The sequence below is a fragment of the Ursus arctos genome, unplaced genomic scaffold (assembly GCF_023065955.2).
Source record: "Ursus arctos isolate Adak ecotype North America unplaced genomic scaffold, UrsArc2.0 scaffold_9, whole genome shotgun sequence".
In the NCBI taxonomy this organism is placed as follows: Eukaryota; Metazoa; Chordata; class Mammalia; order Carnivora; family Ursidae; genus Ursus; species Ursus arctos.
The window spans coordinates 39404286-39430030 of record NW_026623111.1 but is presented as its reverse complement, the minus strand read 5'-3'; the positions used below and the strand labels follow the sequence as shown (position 1 = coordinate 39430030).

At 41.8% G+C, this 25745-nt stretch overlaps 1 protein-coding gene across 2 annotated transcripts in view; it reads right to left on the bottom strand.

Moving 5' to 3' along the window:
• Positions 1 to 16085: 16085 nt before the first annotated feature.
• Positions 16086 to 25745, bottom strand: part of SPATA18 (spermatogenesis associated 18) — a 49509-nt gene continuing 39849 nt past the window's right edge. For both annotated transcript variants that reach the window (XM_026508876.4, XM_057309829.1), the window contains 4 exons: positions 23165 to 23288; positions 21292 to 21375; positions 18704 to 18752; positions 16086 to 18399 (listed from right to left, as the gene is read on the bottom strand). In XM_026508876.4, the coding sequence (XP_026364661.3) occupies positions 18392 to 18399; positions 18704 to 18752; positions 21292 to 21375; positions 23165 to 23288 (265 nt within the window). In that variant the 3' untranslated portion in view covers positions 16086 to 18391. The remainder of the gene's footprint in view (positions 18400 to 18703; positions 18753 to 21291; positions 21376 to 23164; positions 23289 to 25745) is intronic.

The window sequence follows — 25745 nt, the reverse complement described above, 5'->3', positions numbered from 1 at the left end:
CACAAGCAGGGGGAGTGGGAGAGGAAGAAGCAGGCTCATAGCGGAGGAGCCTGATGTGGGGCTCGATCCCACAACGCCGGGATCACGCCCTGAGCCGAAGGCAGACGCTTAACCGCTGTGCCACCCAGGCGCCCCTGTTTGAGGTTTCTAGATGAGGTATGAATAACATAAATCCTTAACTCGCACTGAGCTTTTACTGAGCTTTATTTTTAAAAATAATGTCTTCGGAATGCAAGGCATTTTGTCATCTTGACCCAGTGGAAATTTTGATCTCAAGCTCTTGACCCTAAGGTCTCTTTCTACAGACGTTTTAATTAGAAGCATATCAGTAATGATGAATTTGCCTAAACCATTTTTCAGAGCAAGTACAATTAAGCCAGCATATTAGCTAGGAATTATATTCAGCTGTGAGTAAACTGAGACCTGAAAAAAATAGTATATTGATCACACAGAGTTTATGCTGTCATGTAAAAGAAGCCTGGAGATAGGTTCTCCAAGGATGAGATTGTGATTCCCTGAGGCCATCACGACCCCCCCCCCCCCCATTGTGCTCCTCCTCCATTTCCAGCCTGTGGCTTTCATCTTTAAGGACCCATTCCAGCGAAGGCTGCTGGCAATCCAGCTCAGACAGGAAGAAAAAGGAAGAGGAAGGGCTAGTTACCTCTTCTTAATGAACCTCTTCAGAAACCCCATCTACCAGCTCTGTTTATACATCATTGGTCAGATCACAGACACAGGGCTACACTAGCAGGAGGGAAAACCGGGAAATGCGGTTTTTCAGCAGGGTTACCTCACCCAGCGCTCCTCTGAGAGAGTGGGGAAAACAGATGTGAAAGACCACGTTTAATCTAACCACACCAGTTTAATTTTTTATTAATTTTCTATTCAGCACCGTTCAAAACTTCCATTTTTTTTCTGTATTTCATTTTACTAAAATTATTTAATTAGTATTAATTCCGTTTTTATTTGAAATTTACAGTGGAAATTTCATTCTCTCCTATGTTTTAGTCCATAACTAATTTTACCAGATACGATTTATGCCATTGAGAGATTTCCTTTGTGTATATTATTTCTACCAAAGTAAAACTTTCTAATATCAAATATTGCACTTTTACATTATCTCAAGAAAGTTTTAGTCTACTCCTATTGATATTGGGGAGAGTACAAATAATACTCCCCATGACTTTTTAAATCCCAGAATGTTTAAAATTACAATTCTCACCCCCTTTGTTTTGCTCAAAGGTAATCACAATTAAACATTTCTTGTGTATCCTTCCACAAAAAGCTAAATGTATATTATATTTATTTCCTAGCAAATCTGTGAGAAAATAGAGTCTAATTTGGTAAAAGAGAACATTAGAAAAGCAAAGAGAAGAAGGCTGCAGGAGAGACCCGCAGAAGGAGTTTGACACAAGGAAGTCCAAGCAGACAGGACGGGCAAGTAAAAGAAAAGCCTGCTCCATCAGTCCAGAAGGATTGCAAGGTGACGCAGGTGAGACAGAGGCTGGGGAGACAGAAGGTCAGAAATATGCCCATCTCCCTACCCCTGTTTGGGGAGAAAGTATAGCAGATAAGTCTGGATGACCTCTTGCTTTACAGGCCATTTGGACCTAGCTAGAGACTGCTAGCAAGGTGACCCTGTACCTCTGGTGGCCTCCAAGACAACAGAGAGAATGCTCCGGCAAAGAGGGCATTCACTTTGCCCTCCTGACTCCCCCTTGTTTTCTGTGTTTCATGAGTGCTAGATTGACCAGCTGGTCTGCCATGTGCCTACCTTCGTGGGACAAACAGATACACCCACTGCCCCTCCTACAGGCTAGACAGCTGGACCGAGTACTGGATGGACCCATTGCAGGGACTCCCAAAAGAGAACGGAGAAGAGGGAAGACAGGGATCCTCTAGATCCCCTAGATCCTGACCTGTCTGAGGAAGACTAGGGCCAACATATGTAGAACCCACAACATCAGCAGAGATGCCAGCAGAATATTCAAGGACAGGACCAGGCCAGCCATACCTCAGGGCACACAAGCTGTACATGCCAAAAGTCTAGCACAAGGTCACAAGACCCCTTTTCTATAAGACCATGAGGTTGTGGAAGCCTGTCTTCCACACAGTCGGGTGCCATCTTGGAGAAGAGTAGAGGGAAGAAGGAAGAGATCTGAAACACTAGGAAGTTATTCCCTGAGACCCTGGATTGACTATGAATAATTTTAAATCATGGAATCAGACCAAGTTTTAAACTGAATTGGGCTAAATCAGTTCCCATTCCCCAAAGGAGCTAGAGATGAGAGGAGTTCTTGAGGCAGAACTTACCAGTTATATTTAACTCCATAAACTTTCTTCGCACGTAGGATTAAGGAGAGGCCATTTGTGACTTCATCAGAACTGGTAAATCCCTTAATAATCTGAGGGTCAAAATGTTCCGCTTCCTTCCATAACTGTTGTCTCACGTGAGTCTCACTCGAGGTAGGTCTGGGGACATTGTTACCTCCCTTGACAAATAAAGACAAAGTAAATGGCTCATAAAATGGGAAGTAACGGAACTGGAGGAAAGGCCCAATTTCTCCAGCTAGTTCTCTTTCCACTGGGCAAATGAACATGAGGCCCCAGACTGTCCACCAAAGACCAAAAAAACAGTTTTTCAGGGATAACGGACACATTCTGGACACTCTCTCTAGATACGCTGAAGTTTCTCACTCCAGCCAAAGAGTACGTTTTTGGCCAGAGAAGGCCCCACACACCAAGGCCTGGGAGAAACAAGCAGCTGCCCTCCGTCTCAGTGTTCTGCTCTCCCCAGGCCTCCACAAGCTCTGTTAAAGTTCCAGACCATGCTCCTTATTTCATTCTGTGCCAACGACAATTTATTTGCAGCTTCCCCAACTCCCACAAGACCTCACTGTACCTCCGTTGATCTGATTTAATTAAAATCAAATCTTGGAAAAGCTCACACACAGTACTTGCCATACAACAATGTTCATTGTTCTTCCTTGCTAATTTACTGGAAAACCATACTGAAGCCCTGTTGAACCCACGGACTGAGGACTCAACCATATGATCATCCGAACACTCATTTCTCACTTCCTAAACTAGTTAAATAGCCAGGTTCAGGTTCACAGGAAGCTCCAAGATCTCATGCAACTTTTCCAGGGTCCGAAGATGTGAGCTGTGTTTCCTTTAAGATGCACTGGAAATCTAGCATTCAAATGATGTGTCTAAATCACATTCTCTCACTCTGTGGGCTCCAGCTGCTCAAATTTCATGAGGATGACTTCCCAGGGCCTTCAGATCTTATTTCACATCGAGGGAAGTCTGGTCTTGATTAAAGTTGCAGTGAGGGGAGCATATGGCAGTCAGACATGCAGAGGCTGGTAATAAGGCCCTGCAGGTTCGCACTGAAGAAAGTAAGAGCCCATATACTGTCTGCCGTTCATTGAAGTTGGGCTCCAAATGAAACACGAGCTTGCACATTCCCTGTGTTTATATATTTGAGTTAATTGAGTTCTTAATTATTAAAAGTGATCCCAGCCAGGCAAGGGATTTAGTGCACTAAGTATTAAAATAACACATCATTGAGCAAATTTTCTCCAAAGTTCCCCTGATACAATAAGTTTGGAGACCCGTTGCTGTCATATATTTTTACAGGAAGGGAGGGGTGGAGCTGAGACCGTTCGAATTTCACTAAGCTTTTGCATCTGCAGCGTGGAAGGGATAATGCCTTTAGCTTTTGAATTCTGTTAGGACCAGACACAACACTTCGCGGAAACACTTTCCTTTGCTGCGAGAACCAGCCATACAAAGAGGAAATGGAGCTTCTCTTCCTGTCGTCAATGCTCCAGGCCAGACTAGACCAGAAGTTGCACCGGTGACTTCGATAGACTAGCATGGGGAGAGTCTTTGCAGGGAGGTCTCAGGACAGAAGGGAGAGGGACAGGGGTTTCATCCTAAATGCTGAGGAGCTCTTTATGCTGTAGGAGAAAAGACTTAGAGGTAAAGTTCCCCTGCTTCATAAATGTTCTGTTTTTTTAGTATAATAGTGTAGAATATTCTAAAATAGAGGGCTAGTGTTGCAGCAGGGCACTCCTGTTTTTTAAGATGTCTGCTTCCTTTCCTGTTAAAACAACGTGCTATTCAGTCCTTTTTCCTCTGCGCAGTTTCTAACCACTGCTTTTCAAAAATGTTCCTTCTAAAGAAAGAGCAGTGATGTGTTTTCACCCCAGCCCATAGGAGAACCAGGTTTGACCTGGGAAGCCTGGACACTCCACAGTGGGTTTTCCTTGGCTCACAGTGTCCTGCCCTCACTGGCAGGTTTTTCCAAGTAAATCCCCAGGATTCCTAGAAGTGTCCACAACGACACATGCCTGGGAACTAAAGGCAGAAAACTGCAAGCCTGGGAACCAGGGAAAGGAGCCCCTGGTTCTCACTATGGGAGAAAGGAACAGGGCTGGAGAGGAGCCTGCAGAGAAGTGAGGTGCCAGCATCTCCAGTGGGAGACAGTGTCACGTTGATAGCTGCAACGTTGATGTTCTGGGGAAATTCAGGTTCGCCACACATTTATTTAGCACCTGCTGTATGCTACTTCAAACTTAGTTTTCATGTAAACATCCAATTTTATCCACCAAGAAAGTGAGTCTCTGGGAACCTCACGGACCTTCCCAAGTTCACAAAGGAACCACAGGCACACTAGGGATTCCCATCCCGACATCCAGAAGCCCAAGACCTAGGCACTTGTTCCACGGACCAAACAGCCTGACAATGCTGCCCAGAGGGTCAAGAGTTGGCTCTCCTTGAGCAATGGAGTTACTCAGGCTCTGCAGTTCTGGGGGCTGGGCTGGGGGAAGGAGACAAGGGGAACTGGATAGTTTGGTGGCCGCCTCAGAGGTAGAAGCAAATGGTGAGACCTCAGACCTACCCGGTTATTGGGTCGTTATTACCCACCCCTCTTATCTACCTATCTTCACTCCTACCAGGGCTTCCCCTTCCCTCTCTCTCTATCAGTGCCCCCTTCAAACACATCTCTCTCACCCACCCAATCACCTCTCTCCTTCCTCCCACTGCCCAAAGGGTGCTCCCACCTGCTGGCAGGATAGCCTAGTTGCAACAAAGGATTCTTCCAGGGTAGGGCCACATCCCATAAGAGAGGAAGGGAGAAGGAAGAGAAGATAAGGAACCCAAACTGATACCACAGCGTCTTCAAGATGACGCCTCAATAGGAGTCAGCAGGGGCAGGGGGCCACTTGAGGTTCTCCTCCTGTACCCTCTTGTTCCTGACACATCTCCCTCGGAGGCCCTGTGTGTCTCTACAGAAACCAGGCCGTGCAGAGCCTTAGCTGCTGGCGCTCCTCACCCCCAGCACAGATGGAGGGACGGCCTTGCAGATAAGGCTGTCGCTCTAACATGAATAACACTCCCTGTGGGGCCAGCGTGGAAGCTCTTGCCACCTGAATGTCTTTGGGGTAGAGATTCGGGGGATTGGGTGAAGTCTCCCACCCCCTGAGATGTGGGGCCGCCCTGAGACCTGTCTGAAACCCCCAAGCTCTGTACCAGACTGCCTGAGCACAAAACGGCCCCTGAGCAAATTTGTGCTGACACGCGTATGAGAGCCAGTCTCTCTTCTGTCTGTCTGTCTGGCAGGAAGAGAGCCCTCAAGTCACCTCTCAGAAAGCCAGGAACCCTGCCCCCCGAAACACTTCATTTACATTGAGGGGGCGAACCTCTGGGGAGATGTTTTCTCTCGCAGGAATCATTGCATCCTCCTTCTAAAGTTTCTGACCTGAGCGTTATTTTTAAACTGGCACCAACTCAACACTAAGGCTACTTTTCTAAGGGACAAATGTTTTACTTCATGAGGCAAGAGTGATTTTCGTCAAAGACTCATGGCCTGGGGAGCGTCTCTCTGGACCCTCCCTCTCTGAGGCAGATTTCCAGCTTCAAGGCAAACTTCAAATAGTCAAAGGCAAATTGCCCACAGCCAAGTCTCCAGCCTTTATCAGCACATCCTTGTATGTGGTAGACGTGGGTTCATGTGCCCATGGTGGCATGGACAGACTCTCTCCCTCGGGCTGCTTCTGGAAGGTCTGGGTGTGGGTCAGAAGGTGGAAGAGGAAGCAGCCTCTCCCAGTGTTCTCACGTCAGCGATGCTTCCAGGCTCCCCCTTAGGTCTAGCCCCTACATCGTGCACAAGCGTCAGCAGTCCGCTGCTCCCAAAGCTTAGCCAGAGGAAAAGTGACGAAGTAAGTAACCCAGTTCTCTCCTCCCAATAAAACCTGGGGAGGTGTTCTATTTACCGAGACAGCACCATACTGTCCCCCATTCCATTTCCACATTCTTGGGTGTGGCTCCCCGGTGGCTCTGAGACAGGGCCGAAAAGCTGCCTCTGTGGCTAGAACGCCCCCATCAGACGAACGTGGTAGAGTTGGGGCTGGCACTGAAGTTAGGGCCCCCTGCCTGGGACGCTGGGAGGGAACTGTGGAGAGCACTTCCTTTGTCTGTTGAGATTATCGCTGAGCTTGGGCGAGAAGCACAAGAGGCCGTGGGGACCGTGCAGGCTGACCACGTCCTCTGAAGGTCTTGGTGATGGACGGGCTTCATGTTTTGCTTCCGTACGTGTGATTTTGCTCAAAGACTTGAGCAACACCCACGCTTACTTATAACTCAATTTTTTTCACCATCTAAAAGCCTAAAGGAGTCCAACAAAATTCTGATTTTTCCTAAAGCTACTTACAGTACTTTTTTAAAACAGCAGACACTAAATTGTTTTATTTTGGGGGTGATCTTGCTTTGCCGATACCCCAGTTCATGTGAAGTCTGACCAGTGGCAGCCCAGGATTGATCCTGGACATCTTTCCAATCGCATAAATCAAAAGGGAACATCGCTGCTCTGGGTTATAAGCATGCACAGATCTGCAGGTGCATGGGAAGAAGAAAAAAATAAGCCTTCTTTTGTTTTCAGTAACTCTGTTACCATGATTAAGAATATTTAGAAATAGGGGCGCCTGGGTGGCACAGTCGTTAAGTGTCTGCCTTCGGCTCAGGGCGTGATCCTGGAGTCCTGGGATCGAGCCCCACATCGGGCTCCTCTGCTGGGAGCCTGCTTCTTCCTCTCCCACTCCCCCTGCTTGTGTTCCCTCTCTCGCTGGCTGTCTCTCTCTCTGTCAAATAAATAAATTTTAAAAATCTTTAAAAAAAATATTTAGAAATAAACAACCTCACTTAAATGTACTTACTGCTCTTGGGAAAGGAGGGCTCCAACAGAGGAGGCTTACCGGGACCTTGAGATTAGCTCCAAGCAGAAGGTCTTTTCGAAGTTTCTTCATAAAATCCTCGCTGTTTTTCAAAGCAGACAGCACTTGAGTGCTGGTGTACGTGCGCCGTCCTGCAATTGTTAGAACATTAACTCCTAAGGCAACTCAACTTGCCAGTGTAGAAAGTCTGAAGCCAAACAAGGCACATAGTTCAGAAAGCTCCATCCAAGAAGGCACAACGGAATCACATCCAATAATTCACAAACCCCCATTATCTTAGCCTTCCCCAAGGAGGTATCTGTCTTCCTGACGCAAGATGTGTTCTTTCAGTGTGAGCGCGAGAGATTCTATTTCCTGAAATAAAACAGTTGCTTTGTTGAATCTCTTTAAATTATTATTCACTGCACACTTGACTAGAAATGCCTTTTAGGTCCACAAGCATGATTGGCATATATCAGACTGGCAATTCCATCCCTCAGTCCATACTGATCTGAAACACTTCTAGGAGTAAAAAGGAAGTATATTGATTAGGTCCATGTAACACAGTTCATGTGAATAGAAACTGAAATTGGGCAAGTCCTCATTCTTTCTTTTTTTTTTTTAAGATTTTATTTATTTATTTGACACAGAGAGAGAAAGCACACAAGCAGGGGGAGATGCAGAGAGAGAAGCAGAGGGTGAGGGAGAAGCAGGGTCCCCACTCAGGGAGCCCTACACAGGGCTCGATCCCAGGACCCAGAGATCATGACCTGAGCCGAAGGCAGATGCTTAACCAACTGAGCCACCCAGGCGCCCCCTCATTATTTCTTAGATTCCACAATTTTCAGTTTTGTGGCTTACAGAGAAAAGTTGCTGATGAATATAATTTCATCTGATACAAGACACTTCCTACCTTGGCTTTGGTTTTGTTTCCAATCTAAAAGTATTGATCACAATGAGATTCTCTCCTCAAAGCCCAGCGCTACTAGCCATACCGAGCTTGTTCGCAGAGAACTCACAGCATGCATTCAGAACCCAGGAGACTGTACTGTCTGTATCATCCTGTCTTTACTTAAAATGCTGACACTTTGTTCATCATAGATTTTTTCATTAACTTTGATTTTTTTTCTCTAGCTTACTTTATTATAAGAATACAGTATGGAATACGTATAAAAATATGTGTTAATTGACTGTTTATATTATCATTATGGCTCCCAGTTGACAGTAGGTTCTTAGTAGTTCAGTTTTGGGGGAGTCAAAATTATACATAGATTTTCAACTGTGTGGAAGGTTGGCACCCCTAACCCCCCACATTGGTAAAGGGTCAACTGTATTTATTTATTTATTTATTTATTTATTTATTTTTCTTATAATAATATTTTTTTATTATATTATGTTAGTCACCATACAGTACATCCCTGGTTTCTGATGTAAAGTTTGATGATTCATTAGTTGCGTATAACACCCAGTGCACCATGCAATACGTGCCCTCCTTACTACCCATCACCAGTCTATCCCATTCCCCCACCCCCCTCCCATCTGAGGCCCTCAGTTTGTTTCTCAGAGTTGGAGACTAGTATTTTAACTTAAACTTAGGTACGTGGCCATTGGCAGAAGGGATATTTAACTAATCAATTCACTGACTGTAAGGATATCAATTTAAAAGATCGACATTCTTTGAAAAATTATCTTGTTAAAAAATAAAATAGAAAAAAAAAAATAATCAAAGCAGGCTTAGAGAAGCCAAAAAGGCGATCTTCGTGTTTGACAGGAAACATCTCGCTTCTGAGAGGTGATTTTAAAGGAAAGAAAATAATTAATGTTATAAATTTTTCTTCCTGTCGTGTAAAATTGTGGCTTTTTCAAACACTCTCACAATATTATTCCAGTGAGTCCCTGCAATTTCCAAAGGGTGTTTCTTAGCAGTGTTATTCATCTTCCAGGTGAAAGCTAAAATAGTTGTTTGGAATAACCCTAAGGATTTCTGAAACTGATCCATGGGAAATGCTAATGATTTGAAAAATCTTGGACATCTTAGAAGATCATTAAAGAAAACATCAAGTTCTCCTCTTCCATGTTTAAGAACAAAGAGCTTTGTTTAAAACATTTACTAACAGGGGCGCCTGGGTGGCATAGTCGTTAAGCATCTACCTTCGGCTTAGGGCATGATCCCAGCGTTCTGGGATCGAGCCCCACATCAGGCTCCTCTCCTGGGAGTCTGCTTCTTCCTCTCCCACTCCCCCTGCTGTGTTCCCTCTCTCGCTGGCTGTCTCTCTCTGTCAAATAAATAAATAAAATCTTTAAAAAAAAAACATTTATTAACAAACTGAATTATGTCTCAATAAGAACTCTAAGTTGACAAGATGATAGTGTTAGGTTGCATAAGAGGATTTAAAAAAAATTTTTTTACACAGAATTTTACACAAAGATTTTGTTCTCTCAGAGAAATTGCTTCCAGAGCCTTGGGTATTAAATGCCATCCCCTTTATTAGGTATAATTATATAGTTATTTAACACTCACGTTTTCTATCATACTCTTTGTGTTTTATGCCTGACCGTTCTCTGTTGATTTAAGTTATTCTCCAAATTTATGGAGAGCAGTAAAACCAGTAATTAAGTTACAGATTTTATCAAAGGAATTGCGATTTCTTTCCCAGTTTGTCTTACTACTACTGGCATCCTCTCACTTCTTAAGCAACATTGCCATCTCGTGGCTAAATCCATAACATTTCCCAAGAAAAAACACCAACCCTACATGAACTAAATAAAGTGACCCAGAAAGCACCAAAGATTAGAATTAATTTCTGCCCCTAGAATTTCCTCCAATTGTGGATCAACTTGGTTAGGAAGGGAGAAATCATCTCAAGAAATTTTACAACTTTAGTTTCCAATAATCAATGTTGTTTTGTCTTACATTACCACCTCTGGCTATTCAATGAAGAAAAGCTAAATTCAGGCAAGGAAAACATTTAGAAAAAAATCTATTGTTTCCATCAAAGCATCTCTATTAGAACTATTAGCCCAAGCCCTTCAAATCCTGGCACATTCAAATTGTGGTTAGATTTGGCCCATCTAAATCAGTATTTCTTTTCTGGAGCTAGTTTAGAACCTGCCTTTCAACTTAGACACTGCCTTGATGAGAGATTCCATCAGGCTCTGAAAAGGAAAGAAGGAAAAGTGCTTCAGTTTTCATTGATGGAAGTTGAAACAGGTTCACTTCCAATCTTCTCTTTGGGTCATTTGGGACTTTGCCAAGTAAACAGAAAAAGCCAAATTTCTCTCCTCTATTCAATGTTTGGGAAAATCCCAGTGGAGTTGAGCCATCTGTGAGGTCTGATATTTGGATGTCAGTTGCACTCTGTTTTAGATTTTTCTCTAGAGACTCGTATGAATAATCATAAAGATGTTCCTAAGTCTGAATCATCCAGGTGACTAGCTCCATTTGGCAGACAACCATGACTAGGCAAACTATGGCCAATGGGGACTCATTATTCTAACTATGACTCTCTCAGTTACACACAGTGAACATAGGTGTACACGGTTGAAGGGGATAACTTAGGAGTTTAGTAAGAAATACATATTCTGACAACTCAACAAGGAAGGTGCGCAAACATGAAACACAAAAGAGGACAATTGTAACCTGTAGGGAAGAAAAATAAAACTGCTATTCTTTCTCATCCTTTTCTTTTATTGAAAATCTAACTGTACAGCTCACAAATGGCCATATTTTTATGTGTGTGCAGAAAAAGAATATGTTAAATTTCCATAATTTCCTTATTACTAGAGTGTAGCAGATCATTCAAAATTCTCAGAGGCTTTTAAATTAGTACATCATTTTCCATTTAGAAAACGAAGGACAACATAATATATGCAATAAATCATTTCTGCAATATTTCACTTGTGGATCATTAGAACCAAATACAGACCAGTGTTTTTCAAACTTGTCTGCTGATATTAAAAATACAGATTCCTCTGGAGATTCTGATTCAGACACTTGGAGCGGAGCTCAAGAATCTGTCTCTGATAAACATGCCAAGTGATTTTCATCATCAAACAAATTTTGGGACATACTAGGCAACATTTTTATTGAAGTGACTTAAGACATAAATATGACCACAGCTCTGAGTTGTTGAAAGTTTAAGTATAATTTAAAGAATTGATTGTCATTTTTAATAACCCAAATATTCAAAGTTTTAGAAAATAATTATTGGAAATTTTAATAGAATTAATGCATTATGTGAATCAGGATATGTGCACCTTTATATGGAATGCCATTCAGTGTTTTAATTTTGAATAATATCCACTGTCTCTTTCATTGATTCATAATGACATTAAAGTTTGGGTGCCTGTTTTTGAGAAGTGCACGTGAATACACATTAGGGATATTAACTAGGAAACTGAAACCCTGATAGAGAGAGAAAGTAGAAGGGAATGAGAGAGAAAGTAGAAACAAAGCAGCAAAGGTGTGACATAGCCAGAGATTTAAGGAAAAACATGAATGCTAGAAAAACCGCCCTGATAGATATGGGGTTCGAGGGATTTCTATTCCGTGATACAATTGATAGAAGTGTGAAGAAAATAAGACAAAAGGAGAAGATAAGCAGAAGTATAAAGAGTAAAGATAGGAGCCCCTGGGTGGCTCGGTCAGTTAAGCATCTGACTCTTAATTTCAGCTCAGGTCATGATCTCAGGGTTGTGAGATTGAGCCCTGAGTCAGGCTCCGTGCTGGGTGTGGAGCCTGGTTGAAATTCTCTCTCTCTCTCTCTCTCCCTCTGCCCCTCCCCACCCCACTTGTGCTTTCTCTCTATTGCTCTCAAAAAAAGAGAGAGAGAGATAAATTAGAGATTTTCATTTTAGGCTTCTTATTTAGAAACTTATTTATTGGGGAAAAGTCTTAACAGGTGATAAAATCAAGATTCTTCCTTCACATGTAAAAGTTGAGAAAGCCTAACTCCCAGTGGTCAGCATCGTCTGTAATTCTAAAACACAATAAATAGGTCCTAAGGAGGCATTTCCTGAAATTGGTCTTCTGGGACAATACCTTTACAGGAGTGCCATGAAACAAGGGTTCCATGGTGAAATAAATTCGCAGAGTGCTCCGTATGTCATTCTCCCTGAAGTTTCCCATGAACAGCAGATGATGAAGGGTTCTTCGGGGTCCAGCAGAAAAGATGGGTTCAACTCATCTTTCAACTCCTTTTTCCAAATGAATAGAGCCACACGATACTTCTTTTTCACCCCACGTCTTATCAACATCCTACAGACTCAGTGAAAAGATGGCGGGCTCACCATGAGAAAACGTGGGTTTGAACTTTTGCTCCAACATTTACTAACTTCGTGACTTGCGATTAGGTTACTTAGTAATGACCTAGAGCCTTCGCTTCTCCATCTCTAAAATAGGTTTACTAACACGGAGTGCTTGGCACAATGTCTGGCATATAGGAAATGTCAGATTAAATACTTGTTACTAGTATTCCACGCAGGATTCTCTGGGAAATGTTAGGTCTTCTTAGGTTTTCTGTTGAATTATCAATATAAAGTATAAATACTGAATTACACTATCACTCTTAAAACATCCAGGAGAAATTTATTTTTCTAATCAAAGAAAATCCAAAAGTTTTTCTTTTATTTTTCCACCCTACCCACCCCCTTCCTTTTTATCTCCAGCTAGGCAATTTCAGCTCAAACTAAGAAAGGTCACAGGTCAGTGACAGCGCACCAAGGCCAGTGATTCGTAGCAACAGCCTAGAGTACGCGTGCAAACGGGTCTTGCATCAAGGTAACCACTGTCTTAATCTGCTCAGGATGCTATAAGAAAAATACCATAGTGTGGGTACTTTAGACAACAAACATTTATTTCTTGCAGTTCTGGAGGCTGGGAAGTCCAAGATTAAGGTGCCAGCAGATTTGGTGCCTGGTGAGGACCCACTTCGTCCTTCATGGACAGCCATCTTCTTGCTGACATGGCGGGAGGGATGAGGGAGCTCTCCGGGATCTCTTTTATAAGGGCACCAGTCCTACTCATGAGGGCTCCACCCAAATGACCTAATCAGCTCCCAAAGGCCCCACCTCCAAATACCACCATTTTGGGGATTAGGATTCAACATATATGAATTGGGGGGGGTGGCTGGGGGGGGACACAAATGTCCAGGCTGTAGCAACCATTGCTGAGATGAAGTTGCCTTTCGGAAAGAGAGAACTCTGGCTGGCCAGTAAGACTGCTCACACCAGACACAGCAGAAGAGGTGAAAGCTGGTTTTCATGACTTGGTCTACCCCATTCAAAGGGATATATTTACATATATATTTACATAACCCTCTAAAAGTAGTCGCCTACTCAGGGCCCTCATGGTCCCTCTGTCTCTTGCCTCACCCTCTATCACTATCACTTTCAGGAAAAAATCCGAAACCTCATTCCTACTCTGGGGTTACCGCTCCAAGTTATTTGCATTTGCATTCTAACATCCTCAGAGTCTTCAGTCAGGGTAAAGCTCTAAAACGGAAATGTCAAGAATCTGCCAATAAAGTTCAAGTGAGCAGGGAGGACTTCCTGTCAGGCTTCCTAAAATTGCTTCTGTGGAAAGTAGCTTCTTCAACCTTGACAAGGTGTCTTCCCTGGTTCTGATTCGTGCCTCCCTTCTAAGGGCGAGTACAAAGTCCTTTATGCCATCCGTGCCACTTCTCAGCATGTTATTTTAAGCTGCACGTGTATCTCCTCAGATCCTTCTCACCATATGTTACATTAAGCTGGGAAACCTCGCTCAAGAAGTTATTACTGGGTGCTAAGTCTAGGCTTCTAGATGACAGTGCCATGGAAGACTGATTCACCCCACTATCAACATAATGGACTTAAGATGATCTCCCAAACAACAGGTCATCACCAGTCACTGCACCATCTTTCAGAGAGATCCCAGACCCATCCCATAGGTACGCACTGCCAAGGACTACTGAGCACGTTCTCTTCACGACTGAAAGTCTTGGTCACCATGTATCCCCAGGGCCTAACACAGTGCCTGGCGTACCATTTTACAAGCATCAGCAAGTGCTCCTTAAGTGAAGGAATGACGAAGGAACAACTAGCATTTCTGTTCTTGCTTCAACTTGTGACTCGCCAGCTGAGCTAATCTTAAAACTCTCTTACTCTGAAGACATGGCTCCGAAACTTGTTCCCTGGTCTAAGGTGATAGAACTAAGTAGAAGAGAAATGTAATGCCCCACCCCAGCGTCCCAAGAATGGCTATCAACCACTAAAAGTTCTGATTCATCAAATGGTACTCCAGAGCTTCTGACCACTGTCCGATTATGAAAGACCTTTTCTAAAATGTATTTTGCATCTCATTTCAATACATTATTTTGGTTGTACCACTAAAATCATGGCTTAAACTCTATTGAAATAAAGCTATAACACACCCATTTGTCATATTCTTTTGCTGCTCATCCAACAGAAAATAAAGTTAGCTGCCAATTTTGATATACTAATTGCCAGTGATCCTATGGAAAGTATAATATTCATGCTGGCACCCAGTGGGCAATTTTTTAAGCATAAAATTGTCCCACTACATTTCATTTTAAAATAAGAAAATTAGTTCCTGCCTTACTTTCAAGGCCCCTGTTCACTCGCTGTGTTAAGGCCAACACACTTCACTGCTTTGGTATTTAAATGGCATACACCGAATGTCACTTACCCATATGGCTCCTGGGCTCACATTTCAATGACCTAATGCAGTTTGTAACACTAGTTTCTTAAAAGCTCCATAACAACTTTGCCCTTAATTATAGGTGTGATATTATCCAAAGTCATACTGCTAAGAAATCTCTCACTCAACCCAAACTTTATAGAACACTGTTGGCAGCAAGCCACCTCATGAAGGATGTGGGGTGCCTAGAAATGAATCAGAAGGCTCTGCAAATCGCCCTGGAGCTTAGGAACACAGCAGGTAGAGCCCACAGCTGTGGTAATGGGACGCTTTAGAACTGATCTTAGGAGTTCCTCCTCCCCACACTCATTTTATTATTAATGATCCTGGGATCATAGGTTTAGTAGATATTTTTTAAAGATTGAGTAATTCACCTGTGAACGACAACTGAGTCACACTGAGTTACACTCTCTTGTGCAGTTCACCACTTTTCTTCTATTGCCCTGCACCCCTTTCTTCTATATGGGTATTTGCCCTCCCGATTAATGTATTTAAATTCTGCAATTGATACGCTCTACTGATCCCATTTTCTTTTCTGTCTTCCATCATTATCTGCTCCCTATGACAAGAAAATCATCAAAGAATGCAACTGGACGTGACATTAAGCTCCCCGCGGGCCAGAACCCTGTCCACCACTCTATCCCTAGGAGTAGGTACTGAATCTAGCACACATTCATGAGTGTATGAATGAATGAACCAGTAAACAAAAATACTGATGCTATAGGCCATGACAGGGAAAAAAAAAAAAAAGACAAGATAGAATGTGATTCTGAAAGAAAAGGCCTCGGAAGAAGATTGCATGGTGTATTGGAGGAATACCTTCCTTACCTATAAGTTGAAGACACGCCTGAATTCGCTGTAGGAGCAACTGAAATAAGATAAGTGCAAGCTCCATAAAAATGCTAAAGCACTATTCAGAGACAGTCTCTTGACTATGATGACAATGGATGGTGAAAAAAATTAACTAAAGCTGGCAGTTAAGCTACATTATAAAATTGCAGCAATCACAAGGTCAACCCCAGAGCAGGGAAGCAGTCCAGATTTCCTGCATGAATTGGTGGCCCTGGTTCAGACCTGACAGAATGGAGATGGGCAAAGGCTATTGCTGAACTTGGGGATCTGGAAAGAGAGCATCTCATTGCAAAGAACCTGCAGATACAGAAGCACTCTTTTTCTTGATTTTATTATTAGATGTTAAGCCAATAATACAGAAATTGACATTTACCAGTTTACAAAGTAAGAGCTTTGCATATTTCAAAGTTACTAAGGTTAAGGTGCATGCCCAGATGAGACGAGTATAGGTCAGCCTACTTTGATTTTGTGGATCCTTTCCAAAAATTATTTTAGACTCTTCACCATTATTCCCCATGTGGCTACAGTTCAAATCAGAGACTTGAGAAATGACAAGTGGCCAGACAGGGTACAGAGCAAATAAACTGAGCTATATGTGAACATTTTCCAAATCAGGGCATGTGTTCACCCATTCAACTCCTAAAAATGAATTCTCATTGCTTCGTGAGATTTTAGAAAAGGTTTTTTAATATGTGACACACAGTAAAAGCTGCATGGTTTCAATGTACACCAACTTTTCCAGAGATGTACTTACTGTGTAAATCAAGGCATGACTAAGATTTTGTTCAAAACTTTATCAGGAGTTGTCCACCATTTCAGAATATCATATCCAATGCTTTTGTGGTATCGCCAATACAATGCACATTGATCTGCTCATGACTACATACAGGTGTAAGCCTCTGATGACTTAATCTTATCTTCTAGGATGGCAATACCGAAGCTTTCTTACTGAAATACGTGTTATTAAAAACTACTTTTCCTTTTTTCTGCTTTGTAATAAAGTTAGGATACTATACTCACTGTTTAAAAGTATATATGCATTTGGATCATATGAACACTGAATTTTATTTCAGAATAACCAGAATATTTGTCATAAAGGGGCACTGAACCTGGGAGTGTTGAGAGAATGACTGATCTCATCCAACCTACGCACTCTAGAATAAAACTGAGACTCAGAGAGGTGGAGTACCTTGCTCAAGGCCACAAAGCAAACTGATGGCCAAGTCAGAACCGGAACTACCTAAACACCAAGCCCTCCTTCCAGCAGGCCGCCTTGCCTCAACGCGATGACTGCCTAAAAATACACAGAGGGGGAAAATGAACCTCACGCTTCAGAATGAAGTTGGTGACCATTAGACCCAAGGGACAGGGATGGAGGGGGGTCTCTCCTCATCTCTAGCTACCAGCACAAGGGACAAGATGCTTTAGAGAAGTTTTTGCTTTGGGTTTTGGTTTTTGTTTTTGTTTTCACCTAAAAAGCCTTAGGTGCTAGTTCGGGCACTGAGTTTATGCAGACTGAGCTGTGGCCAATTCAGAGTTTCTCTCCAAAATGCACACAGAGAAAGCAGTCATTTGTGAGGCTTGTGTTTAAGACCACATTAAAGTGGGGCGGGGAGGCAGGGAGCAGACAAAACATTACTTATCTTGGGAAAGCTGCGTTCCATTATTACATTGAACTTGAACTTTCTCAACAGTCCTTCACGGTAAAGAAATCAAGGTATATTCGCTTAATTTAAAATCAGTACGTGGTACCCCTCGTTTTAAGCCCCAAGGTTAGGTATTTTTAGTCAGATGCAGTTCTTAGGAGGTCTGAACTTGTGAACAACTAGATGAAGTCAATAAAGCGCACGTCCAGGTCGCTTCTGTATGTAACACGCACATTGAAGCCGTATGAAACATTCCCAAGAGGTAAACAAAAGGGAATTAATTTCTCTCAAAGCTGGCTTCTAGCCAAATCACTTCTCCGCATTCATGGAGCAAGAACATTCTCTCAGGTAAGTAGCTTTGGCACTGGTACCCAACTAAACCAAACAGGGCATTCCCAAAGCAGGGAAAGAGAAGCAAGCCAGGGAACTCCATTCTCTCTGAGATCAATGCCATCGACACACAGCCTGAATCACTGCTACTAGGACAAGTTCCCCAGCCTGGGGTTAGGGCTGTCTTCAAACAAAAGAAAATTAAAACACTCAATATCGTTCTCAAGCTTTAAGCTAATACCAGCAATTATAATATTTCTGATCAATCTGTAAACTAAACTGACTCTGTCTTTTGAACTCCGCATGGTAAAGATCTTCCACTTTCGTTTCTAGAGTTGCCATGAAAGAGCCTAGTATTTGAGGATGTAAACCCTGAGGGACTTTGCTTCAAATGAATATGATCCTAAACACCTATGTAATCGTTTTTATCAAAGTAATGGAATTTGTGTCTAGAAGACAAAATAAAATGCAATATATCTGAAGTTACAAACACGCCAAGCCAAGACATTTAACTCTCCGTGTGGAGGGATACACAGAATTGCGTTTTCACATTATCTTAAGTGAGTGCTGAGGCAGGCACGGGAGACAGGCACGGGGGAAGTCGGCTGGCGCAGACGTGCTGTAGCGGAGGGCCATGTCTGCCGGCTTTAAAACCCTAGGGAGGAAAACAAACAGTCCGTGATTATGGTCACTTCCTTAGACTTTTTTTTGGAAGAAACTAAATGAAACTGGGGTGGTCGGTCTGGGTTTACATCGATAAAACCTCTCAATCAGAGGCTCCTCCCGTGTCACCCATGGCACCTGCTTGGGCACCATCCATGGAGGGCCCAGAAACGAAGGTGTGAGGTGCAGGTCAGAGATGTTCCCGGGAAGGCGAAACATGCGTTTTGTTGCACGGGGCTGAGTGCTAAAAAGAGTAAAAAACAGAAGACTTGTTCTGTTTGAACCATCCCACTTACTTGGTGGCAATCCACATCTTATTGGAGAAGGGCTCCGGCTTCGAGATATCTGGAAAATATAAAAGAGTCATGTGAATGAGACAGTAGATGGAGCTCAAAGAATGAATCCCTTTGACGTTTTATTCCTAAAACCAGCTGAATAGTTGTTCTGAGGCACTTTAGAACTATGATGTCCCTGAGGCTGAGATTCCTCTCATACGTCCTGAAATAAATGGGCACTCAATTTGGTTTAAATCGTGTCATTCATTAAAATCTAGGCTCATTGGCCTAAGTTTGTCTGTTTGCTTGTTTGTTTGTTTGTTTGTTTGTTTGTTTGTTTTAATAGTTGCTGAAGACTTTGAGACTGGATGCTCAGTGGCCATACTGAATTCAATGCTTTCCAGAAAATAATTATTCATAGTAGTACAATTAACCAATTAGAGCTGAAATGATCAAATACTCGCTACCAGATTTTTATATCAATCATGTCATGTGTCCAAAACCCTGTCCTATGAAGGAGGGTCCCTGGGGAGCCAGAAAAGAATCATTTTCCAAATCTCACCTTTGCTTTCGCTAAGCAAATACTAACCTTATTTAAAAATCTCACCTAATGCTTTTACTGCCTATACTTACAAATCTGTTGTGGTTCAGAAATAACTGACTACAAGCAACATTCTTGCTCTGAGCTTTCCAAAACTTTAGATAAATACACACTAACAAAGAAGAAAGCTGTTCTGGATGCCTCAAGACCTCAAATAAGCCAAAAACCAGACTAACTAAAAATATTTGTATTTTATTTTGAAGGTTGTACCCAATCATTGTAAGGAAAGGATGGTGGAAAGGGACAGAAAGTGGGCAGTGGTTTCACTGTTAATAATATATTTTAGGGGCGCCTGGCTGGCTCGGTCAGTAGAGCATTCGACCCTTGATCTCAGGTTCCTGAGTTCAAGCTCCACATTGGGTGTGGAGCCTACTTAAAAAAAAAAAAAAAAAGAATGTATTTTATTCTCATCTAAAGTTTAAATTATTTGGCTCTTCCTTGGGCACAAAGCAGGAAAGAGAAACAAGGGGTGTGAAACACACATACGGGCTTTATCAGAGGGACATTGCCCACCAATAAGCCTTCCAGTGGGAGTCCAGAGGAAAAATCTGCCATAATTATGAGCACTGTAGGTGTCTAATACTGCTCTTTGATAAGCCATGTCCTCTTAGAATAAGGAGATTGTGATTCTCCCAGGATTAAATTCTCAAGATTTCTTTTTTATTTTTCAGTCCACTAAATGCACTATCGTTTTGCTTTTACCCACTGTAAATACTTATTCATGGATACGGACAAGTAAGTTATATTAAAAATCTCCAAGAGCAAAAGATCTGTGTTAGACACATGCCTTTTCCATTCGCAGACTATTTCCTTTTTCTGAATATTCCTCCTTAATTTCCCAGCTCATTGAAATTCCATCCATTCTAAAAAACCGGATTGAGTACCAACTCGCCCATGAGCCCCTTCCTCACTACCAAGTCCAGAAAGAGTCCCTACCTTGTCTCACGGCTCTAGTCCTTCATGCCTCTGTATGGACGGTGGGATATACCACACTCAGTTACTTTGTTTAAATCACATTCATCTTCCTGTACTGAAACCCGTTCAGGGAAGAGACCATGGTTTTGTCATGTTTGTATCCCCCCTGCAAATCTAGCATCCATCAGAAAAGGAAGGAACATTCGGTAAAGAGCATGCTGAAGTAATAGATGCTCCCTGAACTCAGAAAAGGAGACCTTTATAACAGAAGGTGGGGGACGGTTGTTTTTGGTTTTGGTTTTATAGCGGGAGTTGTAGAAGTTTATAGCTAGAGTTGCATTACTAGAGATAATTTCAGAGAAGTGGAGCCCTGCCAGCTGTGGTTCTCCTCCACCTTTCCCTAAACAAGATTGAACAAATATTTAAAGAATTTTTATTTGAAGGAACAGCAAATTGTTACCCTATCCGGTGTCTAGACGTCTTGGTCCAGTCCTGTATTCCAAAGGCATTGACTAAATATTATTTGTTGAATAGATCAACAGGGGTGAATCATAATAATGTTTTTGGTTTTCAAAAATGTTTTTGCTGTAATTTTTTTTTTGACAGAGGTATTAGTAATCGTCCCAAGAACTGATACACAAGGAGACCAATGTGTTTCTTCCTACTTTGAAGTGTGGAGGAAAATTAATACCCGCAATGCCCTTTATACAGTATTGAAATCCAGACCATTTGAGCAATTTCTCCAAACTCATGCGGTAAGTTGAAGAGGAACCAAGGACCTGTGTTTAGGTCACTCCCATCCTCTGTTCAGAAGACTATATCTATTGCCCCTTTTCATTCCAAAACAAAAATAAAGCTACAAAATATGTAAAGTCTATTATTCTTTGAAGTAATTAAGAAAAACACAACCTCTACTTCCTTCTTTCTAGAATGATTAATTCCTTAGCCCAAGGGAGCATAAAAATCAGTTTGGGGTTATTGCAACAGGTTCTCTTTCTACCTATAGACTTATAGTCACCTCTTACATAGGTGATTATTGGAGATAAGAGTGTCGACCATAAGATAGTTCGTGTAAAAATTTTTAGATATGTACCGTGCTTAAACCAATACGGCTACGGGGGTAGATGGGACTTAAACTCCTGCTTCGACATCGACTTACAGATCGCACTGAATTCCACTAAAAAAAAGAGAGAGAAATAGTAGTTTGTGAAAGCTCACATGGCTTAAAACAATACGCATATCCCACAGAACGAGAGGTTTTGCTCATATGATTACACTTGCCCACTACTGGGCATCAATCAGCATGAGACACACTCCTCACATCTTATTTCTGCCCAATATTTGACAATAACTTTAGGGTATTTCTCAGATAAAATCCCATTACAGTGAACTTTGGAATATTCAAAGTCCTGGTGTTTGGTGCTTATTTTGATGAGTAAATTGTTAGAAATTACATTCAAGCTGGCAAATGTCAGCGAATGTAAGCCTCTGTGGGCTGAATCCCCAGCACCTAAACACAGTGCTCAGGTCATAAATGACTATTGAATTAAATAAATATTGTTGAATGAGATGAATTAATGAATGAGGGAGGGAGGGAGGGAGGGAGGGAGGGAATCACCATTGCTGCCCATCTACTAACTAAATTAATGAATAAGAAAACGATATGGACTATAATGAGATTTTACTAGCAAAATCCTTCCTACGAATTTCCCTTCATTCAATTTTTTCCTTTATCCCAAGTACTTCCTTCTAGGATTTTCACATTTTGTTTTAGGAATTTAAGCTGGGGTAAATGTTGGTGAGATGTTTGAGGAGAGGAAGAAGAAAGTTAAAATGCCTACTTGATGTAGAACATACAAATCGTGGCTATTTCCTCTCCCTCCCTTCCAAACTGCACTACAGAGAGTCTACAATTAGAATTTCTTAACAGAAAGTGATAGTTGCAGGAGCAAGAAGCGTGTTTTATGAGCTCATTCATCACAGACCATGTGTGGCTATCAGATCAACCCAACCCAATTTCTGTAGATTCAACTTTCATAGCACAAAATATTTTATTGAGAAACTATTCACTATAGTGGAATGTTTAAGCTGCAAAAACTCCTTAAGTTCTTTTAAAATACTCTACTCCTGTTCTCCCTTATATTGTGCAAACTGCCACTGAAGCACTTCCCTAGTCTCTCGTTCAAACAGAACACGAGCTGAGTCCACCCAAATGGTGGCTTTGCACTGGACTGAAGAGCTTCCCTTTAGAATTCACTTAATTCTTTCTAGGACGGGCAGGATAAAAACTGCATCGTGTCAACTATACAGAATATCCAAGCCCCCGTGGCCACCCAACTCCCACCACAACACACTTTAACACACTTCCGTGCCGATGACTCCATTTTAAATGCTGCCCAATTATTTACCATGTTCAAAACATTTTACAACCAATGCATATAGGAAGCAACCCTCCAAAACTGATGGGCTACTCTCTCCCCACCTCCTCTGCCTTCTTTTTTTCATCCCACCCCCTCCCTATACATCATACCAAGGAGAGAAAAACAGAGCACCTTCATCGTTTCCCAACATGGATAATTGTCAGTAAAAATTTGGCCAACTGTTTCCTGAAAGTTAACTGAACACTTCCCAATGCTTAGAATTATAGAGGGTCCCCGATAAGACGAGCTCAAAGGCTTTGCCCTTATAATAGCATATTTCTGAGATGGAGGAAGCAAATATGACTAATTCCATCTTATAAATAAAGCAACAGACAAAGAAGTTACTGCCAGGAAATTATGAGGAATCATGGAAGAATCAAAGAAAAGAATCTCTTCTTTCCCAGCCAGTCTGTTTCTTCTCCTTGGTATGAAACCTTATCAAGCAACTCTTTAGACTTCCTCTATAGAATCTCTGGGTTTATAAATGTTCTCGAACTTGTGAATCAAACACTTGGGATGAATTGTCACTATGCAAGGCCACCGTACAAAAGCCCCTCTCTTGGTGACAGCTTCTCCCTTCATAATGACACAGTCATTCTCCATGAGAGCAGGCCACACGTGATAGAGGACCAAGGGAGCAGTGAAATCAGAGTCATAGCTGCGACGGTACCTATTTTAAACACACAAAAGAACAAAAAAGAGAAGTTAAGCAATGAGGTAGTGTAACTGGAGGACATCAGTGTAAATTTTCATTTTTTATTATGCTCAGTCTAGATGAATATGGATCCTGATTCTCTCACTAAAGAGATGGTTGTGGGTTCTTAGAATAAGAACCAGTGATAACAAGGACCCAACATGGACTCACATAGAATAAGTGACTAAATAAGTGACTAATAAGAACTAAACTCGTCCCTTCCCTTCTCAGAATTACAGGCTACAGTTCAGAGAAACACTAGAGATGGAGACCATCTGAAATCCTGTAGGCATCCTGAAAGATTTCTCATGCTATCTTTGTGGGAAAAATAAGAGAAATATAGGTGGACGATTGACTTAAGTGGATTAGAAATTGGTTCAATGATCATACCCAAAGTAAAATAATTAATGAGCCAATAAGACCTTGAATTTGGCTCCCTCTCAATCCTTTGATAAGTAACATGTTCATCAATGGCCGGCATGAACTATAGATAAATCACTCAAACTCTAGGGATGGGTAGGAAAAAAGGAACAAATGACAGTATCAGAAAATAGCTCAACAGACAGGAACAATAAGACAACTCTAATAAGACACAACGTACTAATCAGACATATGTACTGTGGGTACATATGAGGTTCCACAATTGAGTCCAAAAAGGATATAAGTGCACAGATAAAGGTGACAAAAGGCTGAATCGTACTGTATAAGTAAGAATAACAGGTTTCAGTTTAAGTCAAAATGATCAACAACAGTATTATACTACTGGAAAAAAAAAACAGAAAACATAACACTAGTACAAATTAGCTGGATTAATAGAGAGTAAGAATGTAAAGGGTATTAGTTCCTCTAAGCTGCTCCATTCAAAGCAGGGGACTACATTCAGTGTGGACACTGAAAAAGGAATGCTCAGAAGAGCATGGAGCACAGGCTAGATAAACTGATCTATGAGGAAGTCTCAAATCCCCTTTATATGGAAAAAACCAAAGCCATGAGGCCAGAAGTAGGAAGATTTGAGTAATTGCTTCAAATATGTGAAAGGCTACCAGGTGGTTTTTTGTTTTGTTTTGTTTTATTTTGTTTTGTTTTGTTTTTTTAAGGATTAAACTTGTTCTGTGAAGTCCTCAAAGTAGAACCAAATAGTCATTCTTAGGAACCCTAGTTTCAGCTCTACAGCCTTCCAGAGGTGCAGGCTACAGCATGTCCCAAGAGGCAGCACCTTCTATCTGATTAAAGGCATGGAAGCAGGAGGTCCCCAGAGGTCTGTGAAACATGCAGATTCCATAAACTAAAGTGGGTGAACATTTCTGAGTGGTTCTATGCATTCTCCCAAGGAGAAAGGGATAAAGGGAGAGGGATGAAGAGAATATGTTCTGTGAGGAAATCAAAAGGCTTGATTGCAGTGTAATGTTCTAATAGCAGCTCTTCCATAAGTGGACACATGTTAGGAGAGATGATCTGAAAGAAACTAGAAACAGGGCAATGGCAGGAAAATATGGCAAGCTAGAAGGCAATTGGAAACACCATCACTGTGATTTGGATAAGCAAAAGAAAGGTATGTAGTCTCTATCATCAATAGCTTATAGGGATATTGGGCCACCATCACCCATAACTCTACAAACCGAACAAAGACCAAGAGCTAGCATTTCCTGAGTGCTCACTACATGCCAAGCAGTGTCCTTACAAAAAAAAAAAAAAGATTGTATTTATTTATTTGAGAGACCATACACAAAGATAAACTCCAAATGGATGAAAGACCTCGATGTGAGACAGGAATCCATCAAAATCCTAGAGGAGAGCATAGGCAGCAACCTCTACGACATCGGCCACAGCAACCTTTTTCATGACACATCTCCAAAGGCAAGAGAAACAAAAGATAAAATGAACTTGTGGGACTTCATCAAGTTAAAAGTTTCTGCACAGCCAAGGAAACAGTCAAAAAAACTAAGAGGCAGCCCAAGGAATGGGAGAAGATATTTGCAAATGATAGTACAGATAAAAGACTGGTATGCAAGATCTACAAAGAACGTCTCAAACTCAATATGCGAGAAACAAATAAACAAATCATAAAATGGGCAGAAGATATGAATAGACACTTTCCAATGAAGACATACAAATGGCTAACAGACACATGAAAAAATGTTCAAAATCATTAGCCATCAGGGAAATTCAAATCAAAACCACACTGAGATACCACCTTATGCCAGTTAGAATGGCAAAAATTGACAAGGCAAGAAACAACAATTGTTGGAGAGGATGTGGAGAAAGGGGATCCCTCCTACATTGTTGGTGGGAATGCAAGTTGGTACAGCCACTGTGGAAAACAGTGTGGAGGTCCCTTAAAAAGTTAAAAAGTTAAAAGTTAAAAAGTTAAAAATTGAGCTACCCTATGACCCAGCCATTGCACTACTGGGTATTTACCCCAAAGATACAGAC